The sequence below is a fragment of the Athene cunicularia genome (genome assembly GCF_003259725.1).
Source record: "Athene cunicularia isolate RWA chromosome 1 unlocalized genomic scaffold, athCun1 chr1_part2, whole genome shotgun sequence".
Taxonomy (NCBI): domain Eukaryota; kingdom Metazoa; phylum Chordata; class Aves; order Strigiformes; family Strigidae; genus Athene; species Athene cunicularia.
Genome location: NW_020799092.1, coordinates 25,016,820 through 25,031,169, shown reverse-complemented (window position 1 = coordinate 25,031,169; position 14,350 = coordinate 25,016,820). Strand labels below are relative to the sequence as shown.

General features: G+C 39.7%; 1 protein-coding gene across 1 annotated transcript in view; it reads right to left on the bottom strand.

The window, feature by feature from the left end:
• Positions 1 to 14,350, bottom strand: part of LOC113490642 (potassium voltage-gated channel subfamily KQT member 1-like) — a 479,623-nt gene that overhangs the window by 192,050 nt on the left and 273,223 nt on the right. Inside the window, 1 exon segment of the mRNA XM_026867187.1 lies at positions 10,607 to 10,668. Within this exon segment, the coding sequence (XP_026722988.1) occupies positions 10,607 to 10,668 (62 nt within the window).

Genomic DNA, 14,350 nt, shown 5'->3' with positions numbered 1-14,350 from the left:
CCCCCCCCCCCCCCCTCTGGATGATGAGTTCAGAAGAGCTGAGAGCACCTAACACAAGCTCCATTCAGAAATAACAACAACATTCAGTATTCATAGAGCGTTGAAAGTGCTTTAGACTATAAAAAATGGAGGCTGAAGTGCATAAAATGAAAAAGATAGCCAGAAAAAAAAAGATAATGTAGATGCAAAAATAAAAAAATATAAATTTTATATATATATATATATATATATATATATGTATACACATCTGTACAACTGCACACCCTGTTAACGTGTAGAATACACCCAAAAAAATGTTGACTAGAGTAGAGTCATGCAAGGCTGCAGGACCAGGCTCAAACAAAACCTGGCTTGAAGCATGATTTGGAGACCAGGCTCCAAAATCCATTAAGAAAAATCTAACTTGATTGCAGCTTCTACATCCAGCAAGAGTGACTCCATGTTTCCCCTCCATCCTTCTCTGCTGCCGAACCACCATTTCCTCAACCTCATGGTCCTGCCTGGACCTCCTCTTCCAGCCACCTCCCCAGCCTCACAGCTGCCTTCCCCCCACTGCAGCGCACACACTGGTACCCCAGGGCAGTTTAATTTATCGGGTGGGTCAGAGCTAAGGGGGGCGCAGAAATGCCTATCCTAAGGACATTACTTTGGTCTTGCCTACTTAGCCATTCATTTCTGAAGATTTAGATGATAATTATGCTTACAGACTGGGCTCTACGGTGAGCACGCTCTTCGGATATAGTCCTTGTGCCCTTCAAAAAGTGGTTTCTAACTGGCTTGCTCAGACTAATTTCAGGTATGTGTGGTGGCGTTGGGAAAAATATTGTGCTTCAGTTTCTGAGTACTCATCAAGGACCATCATTCTTCTACGGTACTACAGATTTTTGAAACAAGAGCAGAGAACACAGCTATTTCTTCTGTTTTGACTGCAAATACTGAGGCAAACTGGACGCCGCACGAATATATTAATGCTCTTCGCATGACACCCACTCAATCTCTTTACAGGTTGCACGTTTATCTCTTCACAGGCAAGAAGACTTGCTGCTTGTGACTTCAGAAACTCCCCAGATACATACGGTGACAAGCTCTGCAAAGCATTGTAAAGGCTGCAGCTGCTGAGCACCTTGAAAAGTCAGCAACAAAACTGACACTAAGAGGCAGCTCATGGCAAGGCAGAGTAGGAAATTTAGGGTTTTTTTTTTGAATTGCTGCGAAAGAACATGGGCTTCTGCTGCCTCCTAGGGTATGTCCTCATGACAGTGCCTGTTGCTTGGGAGATACCTGAACTCATGTTAAACTTCCTAACGGCGGTGCAGCTGGCGATGTACTTACGGTGACACAGAGGCTGGAGTGTTCTAGTTTTGAGCATTTATTTGGCCTTTCAGCTGGCTTTTCTGCCTCCCCTGGACAGGGTGCAGCAATATAAGTCAGAGTCTGCTGGAGCTATTTACCATCGGTACAACCAGACTGCCTTAAAAAGCCTAACATTTTAAATACACACTATACATTTTATGTTCCTCCTATTTCTTTCTTTGAGTTTTGAGGCTTTAGGGTTCCTGCTTTTCATGAGTATCTCCACAGCGAGGGTGAGAAATGAGCAATTTTAAGAATTTTCACCTAATCGCGTGTCTCCAGGTACCAAAGCTTTAAGAAACGTGCAGAGTAGTAGGAGACTTGTAATATTATTGCAGAGCTGATAGCCTGTAATCTCTGCTCCTCAAGAGGCAGACCCTGAATCCAGATGGAGATTCAGGAGACATTCACCTTGACCGGGCAGCAACAGCATGGCCCTGTCCCAGCCCGCATTCCAAACGACACCGTTTTGGACACTTTCTGTACCTGTGAAACTCGCTTTACCTGACATAGCAGCACGCTTCACCTCTTGAAAAAATTAGTCCTTTTTACATCAGTTATAGCCTCCTATTTTTGTTAGCATTTTCCAGAAGAGAAAATATGACAGAATTTTCAGGTTTTGAGAACGCTGAGGCCCAAGACACTGCCATGTTCCATATGTGCACTTCAGCTGTGGGCTCAGAAACTCAGAGACCTGCCAATTTGGTACTTAATGCTGCTCCTTAAACAGGACCAAAGCCTGACAGCATGTTTTTAGTCATTATTTCTTCATCTACATGCTGCACGGTATTACTAGACAAATGTGCCAGACCCAGAGTAGAGATGGTGGGATGCTGCAGTGACTAAAGAGCCTCCCTGAGGTTCCCCTCTCCATGCTCAGTTACCCCGTGATCCCAAGATATCTGATGGCATCACAATCATAAACTTGAGAATGCTGGCTGTGGCCCGATGTGACAGCAGATAGCTTACTTCACGGGCACTGACAGGCACTTTAAGTTCAAAGAAAGATTAAAAGAGAGATGTTTAGGATCGCTCCGTCCACAGAAGGGCATCGGACTCTTAAGAAAGCAGCATTTGAGGCTGTGAGCAACACCTCTAGATGCTGTCTGATGTGCTTCTAGGTGACATATTTATACGTCTCCCTGTATGATGGTATCTCAGTACCTTCTAGTAACCGAAGTAGCAAAGTGTTGTTTTAGAGAGGGGGGACACTATGTCTTGTTTGCATTTGGGCTGAGGTTCTCTGGCAGAACACCCTGGGTTTCTGAAGCTGGAGCCTGTGCTTCCTTTCTTTCAGTCTTTTCAGTCATGGTCATAGAATGTGACAGCTTTAAAAAAAAAAAGTTCTGCTGCAAACAAATTGTCATTTTCAGATGGAGAAACACTCCAAAGGAAAATTCTCGAATTATCTATAGGGGAGGGCAGCACTTGCAGAATACAGCCATAATTACCTACGAACAGCTACACAAACTATTTTGAAAATAGCTTTCTAAACTAAATTGTTAAACATCGGCAACAGTTGGAGATGATAAAAAAAAATGTTCAAATAAAATTTATTTCCATCAGAAAAACACAATTTTTAAAAAGCTTTTCATCAGAAAAGACAGGTTTAATGAATTTATAATTTTAAATTTTTTAAAATTTGAACAGGATGGAAGAATTGTTGAAATACTTCCTTTTCACATTTCTAATTAGAAGCATTTTGTTTTGGAGAGCAGGATGACCAATCATTTCGAACAATTTAGAGTAACCTATTGAAAATTATAAAAGGTAGAAGCAAAATACTTATAGCTAATCTGATTTCTGTTATTCTTTGGAAGTTCAGGTCAAAGGTCTTTGTGAGAGGATTTGCCTTTTTGTCAAAAAAAAAAAATAATTCAAGATCTCAAAAATATTCTTAAGTTAAAAACACATTTTTATTTTTTTTTTTCACTCAGCAACAGTAAATAAATTGCTTTATTGCTTCATAAGCAAGAGAACTAACAGAGCTTTGTTTCCTGTACGTTTGTGGCTGGACTCTCTGGCACCTGAGAAGAGCCACGCTCACACTGCAGTCTTTTCTTCTGGGAGCAGGGCGATTAACAGACTGTCTGTGCTCTACCTGGGCACTTGTTTTCTCTAAAACTTACAGGAAATCAACATGTCTAAGCTCATGACCTCTTTCCCAATTTCACTTAAAACCAGTTGCGATGCTGGGAAGGTTTTGGTGAAGAACGAGAAGGACAGGCTCCCTCAACCGCAGCCTTTGTGGCCGGTGCTGCTATTTCCTTTTCCATGCAGGTTAAACAGCTCGGACACATCGATAGGAATTAGATTTCCAACGCAGTGAAAGATCCCCTTCCCCCAAAGGCTCCGTTATTTACCAGCAGCCCTAAATCACTTAGTTGTTTCTGTTTTCCTTGGTATTCACAGTCAATCTGTGTGTTCTCCTCTAGGAGAGTAGAGTAGTAGATCTTCTGCAAGTGACTCTCTCATTTCTTATTAAATTTAGTAATATTCTTATTAAGTAGCTACAAACTGATTTCAGGCTGCTATGCACCATGTGGCTGTGAGCCCCTCGCCTCCTCCCACCCCAGCATGCTCCAAGGTGTCATGGCCAGTGTTTGCTGGATGCTTTCGCTTCTGCCAGAAGAGTTTCAGTCAAGAGAGCAGAAAAGCAACTAGACTTCACCAACTGCCTAATCACAGCAATCCTTGAGACTGCTATAAACGAGATCAAACTATTCAAGCTGGATCCTAATCAACAGTCAGCGCAATCACTGGGGAGCAGACACTGCCATCTGCACGCTCATTTATAGGGCTTTGGAATTATTTAACGTTTGATTTATGGTGGTGAACTGCACGCTGGCAAACACTCGCTATGCAAAAACCCTTTGCTCCCTCACCCATTAAAAATCAGGGCCTGATCCATGTGAAAGCCTCCTGCTGAGTTTACTATGTTTTGGATCAGGCCTCTGGGTCTCAAGACTGGCAGATAATATTCCATTTCTGTCCAATTTTCTTGCTAAAATTTAGAAGAAGCTCAAGTGTTTTCCATCAACATTTTTATGTTTACTTTTGGGAGAATCTTCACAGTGGGTCATGTTACTGTGATATAGAAAGGATGACCCACACCGACATACGTATTTTCCAAAAAAAAAAATCTCAGCCCGAGGCAGACATCTGCCTTGGAGAATTTCAGCCCAGATGGCTAAAGTTTGGCAAGGATGTAAGCAACTGAAAATAGAGCTCTATAATGGAAAGTGGTGTACAACCTTAATAATAGGAGGGTGCTACCAAGTACCACATATGGTAAGGCTCCATAACGAGAACCATCAGGGAAGAATTCAGGCAGGATTCTTTCAGATATGCTTCAGAATATATGATCTATCTCTTATTTTCTTTTGCCGGAAATACGTATCAGAGTTAGCTCTTATTTTGCCTGATCATTCAGACATCACAACCAGGCAGCTCAAAGCCAGCCTTTTCCTTCTCAACCGTATTAAACGAGTTTTCTCTGAGGAGCATAAAAGATAGCCAAAAGAAGTCCAGGCTGAGATAGTTCCTCTCTGCACTGAAAAGTCAGCTAGCAAAGTAGAAAAGCTGTGCAGCTGAGAACTAAGCTGTTAAATCAGCATCGCTTGGTGTTTAGATTAAAAACCCATCTTGATGTCTCAGTACAAAAACACGCGCACAACTTCGGTTCTACGGCGCCTTAAATCCCCGGCATACCACAAAGATTCACTTGGTCATAATAGATGAAAAACATGATTTCACTCAGATTAATTCTGAACTTTTTAGGTCCCCATTTCTGCTTCAAACCTCATCTCTGTCAGTTCAGTCCTGTTAAGCAGGATGTGAAGACCATGAGCTGGAATCTTGTTTAAAGCTGTGTCAGAAATCTGCTGCAGTTTATATTAATACCTGTGTGTAAACCCTGAGTAACTCCATTAGCATAAATGAAAGCACAATTTGGCTTGAAGCATCATGATTTCTTTTTTTTTTAATTAGTCGACAGCTTAAAAATAAAAATTTAATGCCTTCATGGGTGTGGTGCATAATCAATAGATTTGTGCTGGACTGCTCTGGAGTAAACGAGATCAGGCTTTGACTTGGTTTACTGGCATTCCATTCCACATACTCATTCATAGAATCCCTCCCTGTGAACCTCCTGTCTATCTCCTTGAACTGAGCATGGCAGGCTCCGAGAACACATACGACAAGCGATACACCTTCTTCAGAGAGATATACTCGTAACTGCAAGTCACGTTAGCTACGTTAATGATCGATCCGCACACGGTTGTGTTGAGAAGAGATACTCCGAAAATCAGCAGCGTCCACGCACGCTTGCAAAACACAGAGGGCCGGGATGAAATGTATTTTCTGTTTACAAGAAGGAAAGGCAGTGCAACTCAAATGGCTACTTTTTAAGAACTATCAGTCTGTTTTAGTATTTAAGAAAATCCACGTAACGTACATTTGCAAAAAGCCTTCTGAAAAGCTTTGTATTATGGAATGGCCCAATCTTGAAGGAACTGGGGTCAAACAACGCACAAACACCTTAGTGCCAAAATATGCTTTTGTTAACAACTGCATTTGTTGGGTTTATTTCAGACATATTCTTGAAACCTCAAAAATGAAGCATGCTCACTTTGCAACTGAATCACTGCACACCAATTTTCAGATTTTTTTCCTTTTATTGTATTTTAATTTTTTTTTAAATGCAGTTCAGTAATGCCCATCACCCCACCCACAAATGAAGGGTTTATAATGGAAATTCTGACGGGTGACTTCACTATGGTGGTGCTTGTAGGCACTGTCATGATAAATAATTTACTATTTAATGACTCCTGATGTAGTCACAGCAGGAGTCAGATTCACCAACATCTATCTCTCCACTGTTATCCAGGAGGAATAAGATGGTAGGGAAATATCACTCCTCTCTGAGCCCATCTTTATGGCTCCCAAGTTTAAAACCAGTGTTTAAATTGGTAAAGAGAGAGTTTACCACCACAATCCAACCTCTACATTTGTTTATGTTGGATGACACTTTTGTTCTGGCTCGCATTACTGAGATGGATAAAGCTCAGAAGTGTTCTGCTTTACTGCCCTGTTTTCTCTTAGTGTTTCTGCATTTTTTAAATGCTACCAAATGGTTGCTTTTGGCTCCCAGCATTATCACATGTTGTCTATAAGCATGGAAATAGTTATGGTAATGTGGACGTAAATCATAACTGTAAATACCACATAAAGAAGACTGCCATATAATTATAAAAATACCTAATAGATTTCTTTTTCAAAGACAACACAGCTGTCCCTTCTAACCTTTCATTTGTAGATTCTTTTCTCTCCTGTTTTTATTTATAGGTTGCCGTGCAGTTCGGCACAGCACACCACGATTTTTGTTTCTAATTTTGAAAAGAAAAGAAAAAGAAAGAATACTCATTTCATCATAAAGAAGCATTAGTTTACAATTTTGAAAAGAAACCAACGCCAGCTCTAGAACATCATCTTGGAACCAATCTCCCTCTTAATACATTTCAAAAGGATCTGTCAATGGCTACATACCGCAATTTAAAATTAAACCCTGCCATCGAACTAAAGAAAGGGTCGGCCAAATGGCACACATCACGTGTTGGGAAAGAAGCCCCATTCTTTCTCTAAACATCTCAGTGTTTTTATGAAAAGAACCACCACTAGGTTATTACACTGACCACAACAAAACAAGATTTTTATACCCTACTCAGGGGGAAAAAAAAAAAGAAAAAAAAAAAAGGTTGAAAAGTGTTATGGGCAAACTTACACTGTGCAACATGCCATGAGAATGAAAGGAGCAAAGCCTTACACAGCACTGATGTTGCCAAAAAGGGTTTTACGTATTGTCCGGAAACTGCCACCACGCATTTTATCCCTTTCTAGTCAGCTTTGCAACGCTTAAAAGCAAAGTGATACAAGTGTATTTCAATTCTGCTTTATGTTGGACTTGCACGATGCTTCATCCCACGCAAACTTGTTCTTACCTCTTCCTCGTTACCTTAAACTTACATACGGAGCCAGGATGGTCACAAAAGAGAGGCTGCAGACAAGGCTGCTCATGCCACATGAATGGAAGGCTGTTATCTTTGAATCTTTGAAACATTTTTGCCTCGAAGCTTTTATCTATCACTAAGCAACCGCTTCAGAGGTCTGTGCTTACGCCCTTCTACACAGCAAACCCCAATTTTTAACTCAAATAACAGAAAACCTCTCAAGGAAATGAAGTTCATCTTAACCATCAGAAATGTAAGCTTCTCCCTCACTCTCAAAATTTATTAAAAAAAAAAAAAGTAATTATGGCTTTATACAGAACAACACACAGCTCTGAATGGGTGAATTACATTCTAATTCCCTTTTGGAGAAACAACTGAAACAAATGAACTGGAAAATGCTGGTGGGAAAGATCAGTCCGGGCTAGAGGTGTTACTATAGCTCATTGATACCGATTTTTAAGCAGATGAAATGTTCAAAACCACGCTGCGTTTTTATCAGTCTTCACCAACTGGCCTTTGTCCAAAAATGTGTCATTTTATCCAATGTGTCACTCGGTTGGGAGGCTGCCATGACTATACTGGGTGACTGAATGTTAAAATAATTTCTCCAGGGGGAAGAGGCTGATCCCAAAGGTTTTCTAGTTCCAAGGGGGAGATCATTTTTCACAACCAGCTGGAGCCTGATGTCAGACATGCCCTTGCTTCATTTATTCTCCTCGGAGGTTGAAATCCAGCTTGTCCTTCCTGACTCCAATATTGTCTCACATTTGGGCACATAGCAGCTACTACACAGTGAACTATTAAAGCAGGAGAGCCCAGGAGACATGGGAAAATAGTTTAGGGGAAGCTGTTTGACAGCAGGATGCGGTCATTTCTATTGTCCCATTAAAGCAGAGATATCTGGGAAGCTTAACTTTGTTTTCACTATGTAAACATACATATTTTAGCCTTATGTGCAAAAAAGATGCAAATACCAAAAAAAAACCAACAAAAAAACCAACCAAACCCTCACCACCAAAACCCTGAACAAATCAACACAACAAACATTTGCCCTTTATGTGCGCTGTGTCTGCTTTCTTAAGCAGGAAGATGAGAATGAAGCTCTGTGCACCTAAAAGAAGCTTCATTTGTACCGAAAGAGCAAATGCTGTGGGTTCCATCAGACTCTGGCATTTTATTTTGCATTTGTAGTTTGTTCTGAGAACAAAAAGGAAGCTGTGATGATCGAATGACTTTTACAGAGTCAACTTATGAAAATATCATGACTTATTTTTATTCCCTTCTATTTGTTTTCTCCAGGACAATAAAACAGAGATAGAAATCACCGGTTCCCATACAACATGCGGCCAGTTAAAGAGCTACAGTTTAATTCTTCAAATAAAATAGCAGCTAGGTCTTGCCTACACTAATGGTTTGAGCTTGCGCCAACTATATTCAGATCATGCTTAAATGAAGTTAAGATGACTATACCACTGGGGTTTTCTAGCTTGCATGACTCGCGTTCCAAAAACATTGTTGTGAATCCCTGCTCAGACTGGTTACCACATGCTTACAACAGACATTTAACATGAGAAGGTGTAACCATGTGGCTTCATCATCTCTAAGCACTTACATCAAGGCAGGATTGATTAAAATGATTTGGGAGTCGGCTGGAGTTCAGTTTTCTAGCAGGTTTAAGCTGTAAAGACAGAGCATATACTGCATACGCTGGCATCTCCTCTTGCTCTTCTTACACCAAGATACCCCTGCAGTACTCTCATACAGGCTTTGAAATAAAAAGTTCTCAAACCCACAGCGTATTGTGCTATAGCCGGACCAATGCCAGACACATTTATAACTTTCTGACCTTTCTTCATAAATATGGAGCGGTCAAGAGAGCATCAACAACTGCTTCCAGAAGTATTTACAATACTAGTAATATTTCTCACAAAAAAAGAAATCTGTTGCCACAGTTACCGTTATTGCTAAATTTTAAAATCTGTACTGTGAGTTTCCCTATATCTGCATATTCAAGACATCTGAATGAACAATACAGAATATACAGAGGCTAGAGCGCAATATATCTCTTTTAGAGTGAATTAAGTTAATCTGAACAAAAGCCATTTTCACTCTGAAGAAGCGTGTCTCCAGAAGGGACCAATCCACTTTAAAAGTTAACTCAGATAATTTGTCTTTACCTGTGAAGCTGATTCTCTGACCCTGTCCAAGAAAGCTAGAAGTCAAAGAAAATATGTCCTTTGACATCACGGTGTCACATATTTCTAATATTTTCCTAGCAATGTTCACTGGATATTAGGCAAGAGAGGGTGGAATTGTATTTGTTTAATTTCAATTTCTGTTTTTTTGGCAAGATACACAGTTCTTTTTGAGAATAATGAAAAGTCTTCTTCCTCTTCTCGCCTCACTTCCCCAGAAAAAAAGTGAAAAGACATTTTGCATGACAAATTTGAGTAAGACAATGATATAAATAGGCAAATGGATATGTTAAATTCAAATGGACTTTTGTCTCGGCTGTTACATCATAGCAAGGCGACTGTGCTGCTACTGTCCACAGAAAGTGTACTGCTCTAGGGACACCAGTGCTTAGGGGTAGGTAAGAGAGCTGACCAAAAAACTATTAGAGAAATAGGTTCCTAGTTTTAAGCAAACTTGTATTTTTGTCATCACTTGAATGGGAAAAGCTCTTGAGGATGTTTGGAATAGGTCTAAAAGAATAGACTCACTGAGCTTTGGCCTTTAGACATACTTCTAAGTAACTCTAATAACAAAGATGAACATACTCTTGGAGGGAAGAGGGTAGGGGAGGGGCAGAATTGATGCGAATATAACCACATGGTGGAAAAAAAAATGCAGTAATCATTAAAGAACCTCGAGGTTACTAACAGAGATATCAACTGTTGCTATTTACAAAATCTCCTGATATTAGCCTTTCTGTTTAACTCAGTAATTCTTGTGTGACAAACACCTTGCCTGTTTACAGTACTTATCCACAAGATGTGTGATTTGGCTTCGACATGAAATTAGCCTCTTTTATCATCAAGAACCAAACCTGTATGGCAGGCAAATGGTTAATGCTGAACAACATGCACATGATACTTCATCAACTCCCTTACAAAAATTAGGATATTATTCTTTATTATGGTGCCCTGTAACTCTCAAGTAAATCATTCCAAGATACTATCTTGCACGTCTGTAGATCAGATATCATTACTGAGGAAAAAAAAAAAAAGCTTTCATGCACTTACCTTATCCTCTAGCCGGATCAGTCTGGCTCCTACAGTATAGTATCCTTTGTCTACGCCTTTTTCTAAGTAAAGAAGAATAAAAATGGGACATTCATTAAATAAAGAAGAAGAAAAATGGGACATTCATTAGGTGGAGAATAAACTCAAACTAAGAATTATATCTATGGTATTTAAAGCAAAAAAAAGAGGCTGGTAATAGTAGGGTAGTATAAATAACATGATCGCAGCAAGAAATAATTTTTTCATGGTGCACATCAGTGAAAGAGGGTAGTTGGAGAGAAGGGAATTAGTTTGTCTAACTGACAAGATTAAGTTAGTCTAAAGGGCAACCTGGATCTTGGTAGAGGTAGCCCGTGGGCATGAAGGACTATAGATAGTGTCTGAAGCAACTTGATTCCTTGTTTAATTATCTCAATTAACTGCAGGTAGTTGGATACAGCAGGCATGCTCCTTAGGCATAACCCTCCATTCTGAATATCATTGACATGAGCAACATACACTTCCTGTACATAAAGAAATCAGAAGGGTTTTCAACCGAGGTTGTAGATGTAGGAGGCAGCACTAGGAGGGGTTGCAAGGGCTGGAGTGGCAGAGATCTATCTCCTCTCTGCAAACGAGAGACACTGTGAAAAGCCCTTGCATCTCCATCCTCATTTTCCCTCCTCGCCTCCCTGACACCTGGTTATTAAAGCCCAGTTACTCCATTTGTTTCACTCGCACGCTGCAAACGGCAGGGCTGGGAGACAAGACTGAAAACTGTGTAAAGTTGGGTCCATTCTCTGTGTTTATGTGGCCAGTCGCAAAGGAATGACATGGTTTGGGGGTGTTACTTCACAGGTAATGAAGCACAAAACCACATATATTCTGAGCTGGGAGAAAATATTAATAAGAAAAAAACACGACCCAACACTAAGATAAGTTAGAAACCTGTGTCAGTGGAAGTTGGAAACATTTTTTTCTACTAAACTGGTATTTCCAACACCAGGCTGGACTAACTACTCTGTGTTTGTTCCATAAATTATTCCACCTCTATGAGCGATTGAGCTTCGTTTTTTAAAGCTACTTAAGTTCGTTTTGATTAGGGCACGAGCAAAACACGAAGGGTTTACTGGAAGGCAGGTTGGGATGTGACTTTACAGTGCATCAGTGACCACCCTAACTGCCCCGATGTGTGCTCATTCTGCAGGGAACTCACACTCTTGCATTTCTCAGCGAGTGGTGCTTTACCATTACCATCAGCAGTGTATACGGTTACTAATATATGTTTAATGATATTTCTGCACCAAAGTTCATCTCAATGTAACTTGTACTGCATGGACCACAACCTTAGAGGAAGACTTTAGTGAAAAGCAATGCCGTCAAGTCTACTTTTCTCACTTTCCTTCTCCTCTACAGACCACCTAGAATATTAAAAAGGTCATGGACCCTTGGCAGCTCTGCAAAGACATTAGAAAGGAGACGTGTTTCATCAGAAAACCTGCAGGAGTAAACACCATAAGGAGAGAAAATTCAAGGATTGTTCAAGGACACTGTGTGGGGACAGAAAATAAGCGACACAGCTTGGCTCGTACATGTGTACAGTTCTTCATTCGTAAGTTCACAACCACAGAAACCTCTTAAAATAGAAGTGGCTGAGGGTCGAGTTTATATATGTATTCATCTCTGCCTAAAGTGAAATAACTGAAACTGCAGTCTATAGTTAGTAAATCTGTAGACGCTCATCATCTGTAAAAGTATATACCAGGAAAAAACATGCCTGTAAGGATTTCTAAATCGGGATATGATTTGAACAACAGTGGGTAGGTAGTGTTTTTGTTTGGGTCTAAAAGCAAAAAGCCCATCATAGCTGAAGAAATATTCCAATAAGCTGCTTTTTTTTTTTTTTTTTTTTTTTTTTTTTAAAAAAAAAAAAGAACAATTTCCTCACCAGCTCTAACTACATCCTTCATATAATCACCAAAAGACATCCCAAAACAACCAAACCAAGTTATTAATGTTTCCTATTTCAGTTATTCTTGCATGTGGTGTGGGACAGAAAACACGAAAATAGGAAGCAGGTAAGCAGCAAGCAGCTATTTTGTGACATGTGGAACTCAAATCAGATGAAGTGAAAAGAATGATACACATGCATCTAGCTGTGTCATGCCCACCCGTTTACTGGCACGCAGGCTGTCTAAGTCTCAAAAGGCTGAGGTATTTCCCATTTCTTATTAGCCTCCATTTAAATCAGCATTCAGCTCTAATTTACAAGCATCTACCTCTAGGAAAGACCATCTTTAAAAGTAAATGGGGTGTGCATACAGTGTGCAGAGCATTGTGGTGAGAATGAGTTGAAGTTCAGATAACACTGCTCTGGTACATTTGATTTCTATCTTACGGTCATGCTTTCTCTCTCGAGTCTTTCCAGTACGGTAGATATTAAATTATTTGCTTTTACATAGTTGAAAAGATTGCATGGCTAACTGTAAATCTGAAATGTCATAATTTTTTGGATTCTTTGCTTTGTAATCCAAAATAACTTTCTTTTAGTATTGAGGTTTGTTCTTTGTGTTGGTCTCCAATAACAGATAGACCAGCTAAGCAATCCAGCATCTGTGTACATATATGTGTAAGGAAACATGCATGATCATCATGAAGGGAGGAATAATTATTTATAACTGGATGAAAATACATATGGACAAATTTTAGCTCAGAAGGAAAAAAAAAATAATCTTGAAGCAAGCTCGTATCACATGGTTGGTATAACCCCACCATTTTATATACTTAGACTTGAATCAGATGAAACACTAGTACGTAAGAAATAGGCATTATACTCTAGAAAACCGGATAGTTCTTGGGTCATCTTGTCTATTTCTCATCTTTATTAAATACATATCTTCCTCCCGTGAAAATCTTTGCCCTCCTGAGTATACATACTATAGTACTTTCAAAACAACATGATCCTGTGTCTAATTCCCAGTATATTCACAGATGGCCCAATCTCTTTTTCTAGTGATCAAGACATGCCACTTATAAAAAAAATTTAAAAATTTTGAGGTATTCCCTGCACCGTTTAAAAAACCAAAAGGCCATCCCCAGCTTCTTCCCTCAAATGGAAGCACATGACATAAATGACTCATTATTCAAGTTTGTTTTCTTTTACAAAAAAACCCAGCAATTACCACCTGAAATTAGTAAGAGGGAAAGATAAAATAAAATGAGGGACAGCACGGTAATCTTAATGTTTTACTCAATTCATGTGCCCCAGCTCATCAGGATATACTAAACTTGTTAAGAATTTTGGGTTTTTTTGGTTAGAAAAAATATTTATGGGGAACATTAGGACAGTGAATTGCAGACAGATGCTCTGAAAATGATAAAAGCTGGAAATGATCTATTTAGCTTTTACAGAGAGAGTCCTTCCTAGATTTGTATGGTGTATACAGCTAGAGGGGAGCTAACTCAAAATTTTTAGCCAAAAGCCATCAATTTTTATTTTTATTTTTTTATTTTTTTTTTTAAGCAGAAAATGAGGAATTTGAGCACTGTGACAGCTAGGATACTCCAGATTGCTAAAGACATCTCAAAACCTGGGCAGATTATATCTAGTTTAGTACTGGGACTACAGAAAGCGGGATAGCACAGGAGATACCACAATCTTCTTTTGTCTAACTCAACGCAACTACAGCCTTCTGGATCCGTATTTGTTCCAGTTCTGTAAAAGCTCCATGTAGGCAAAACTGCGATGAGTTTATGGCAAGATCT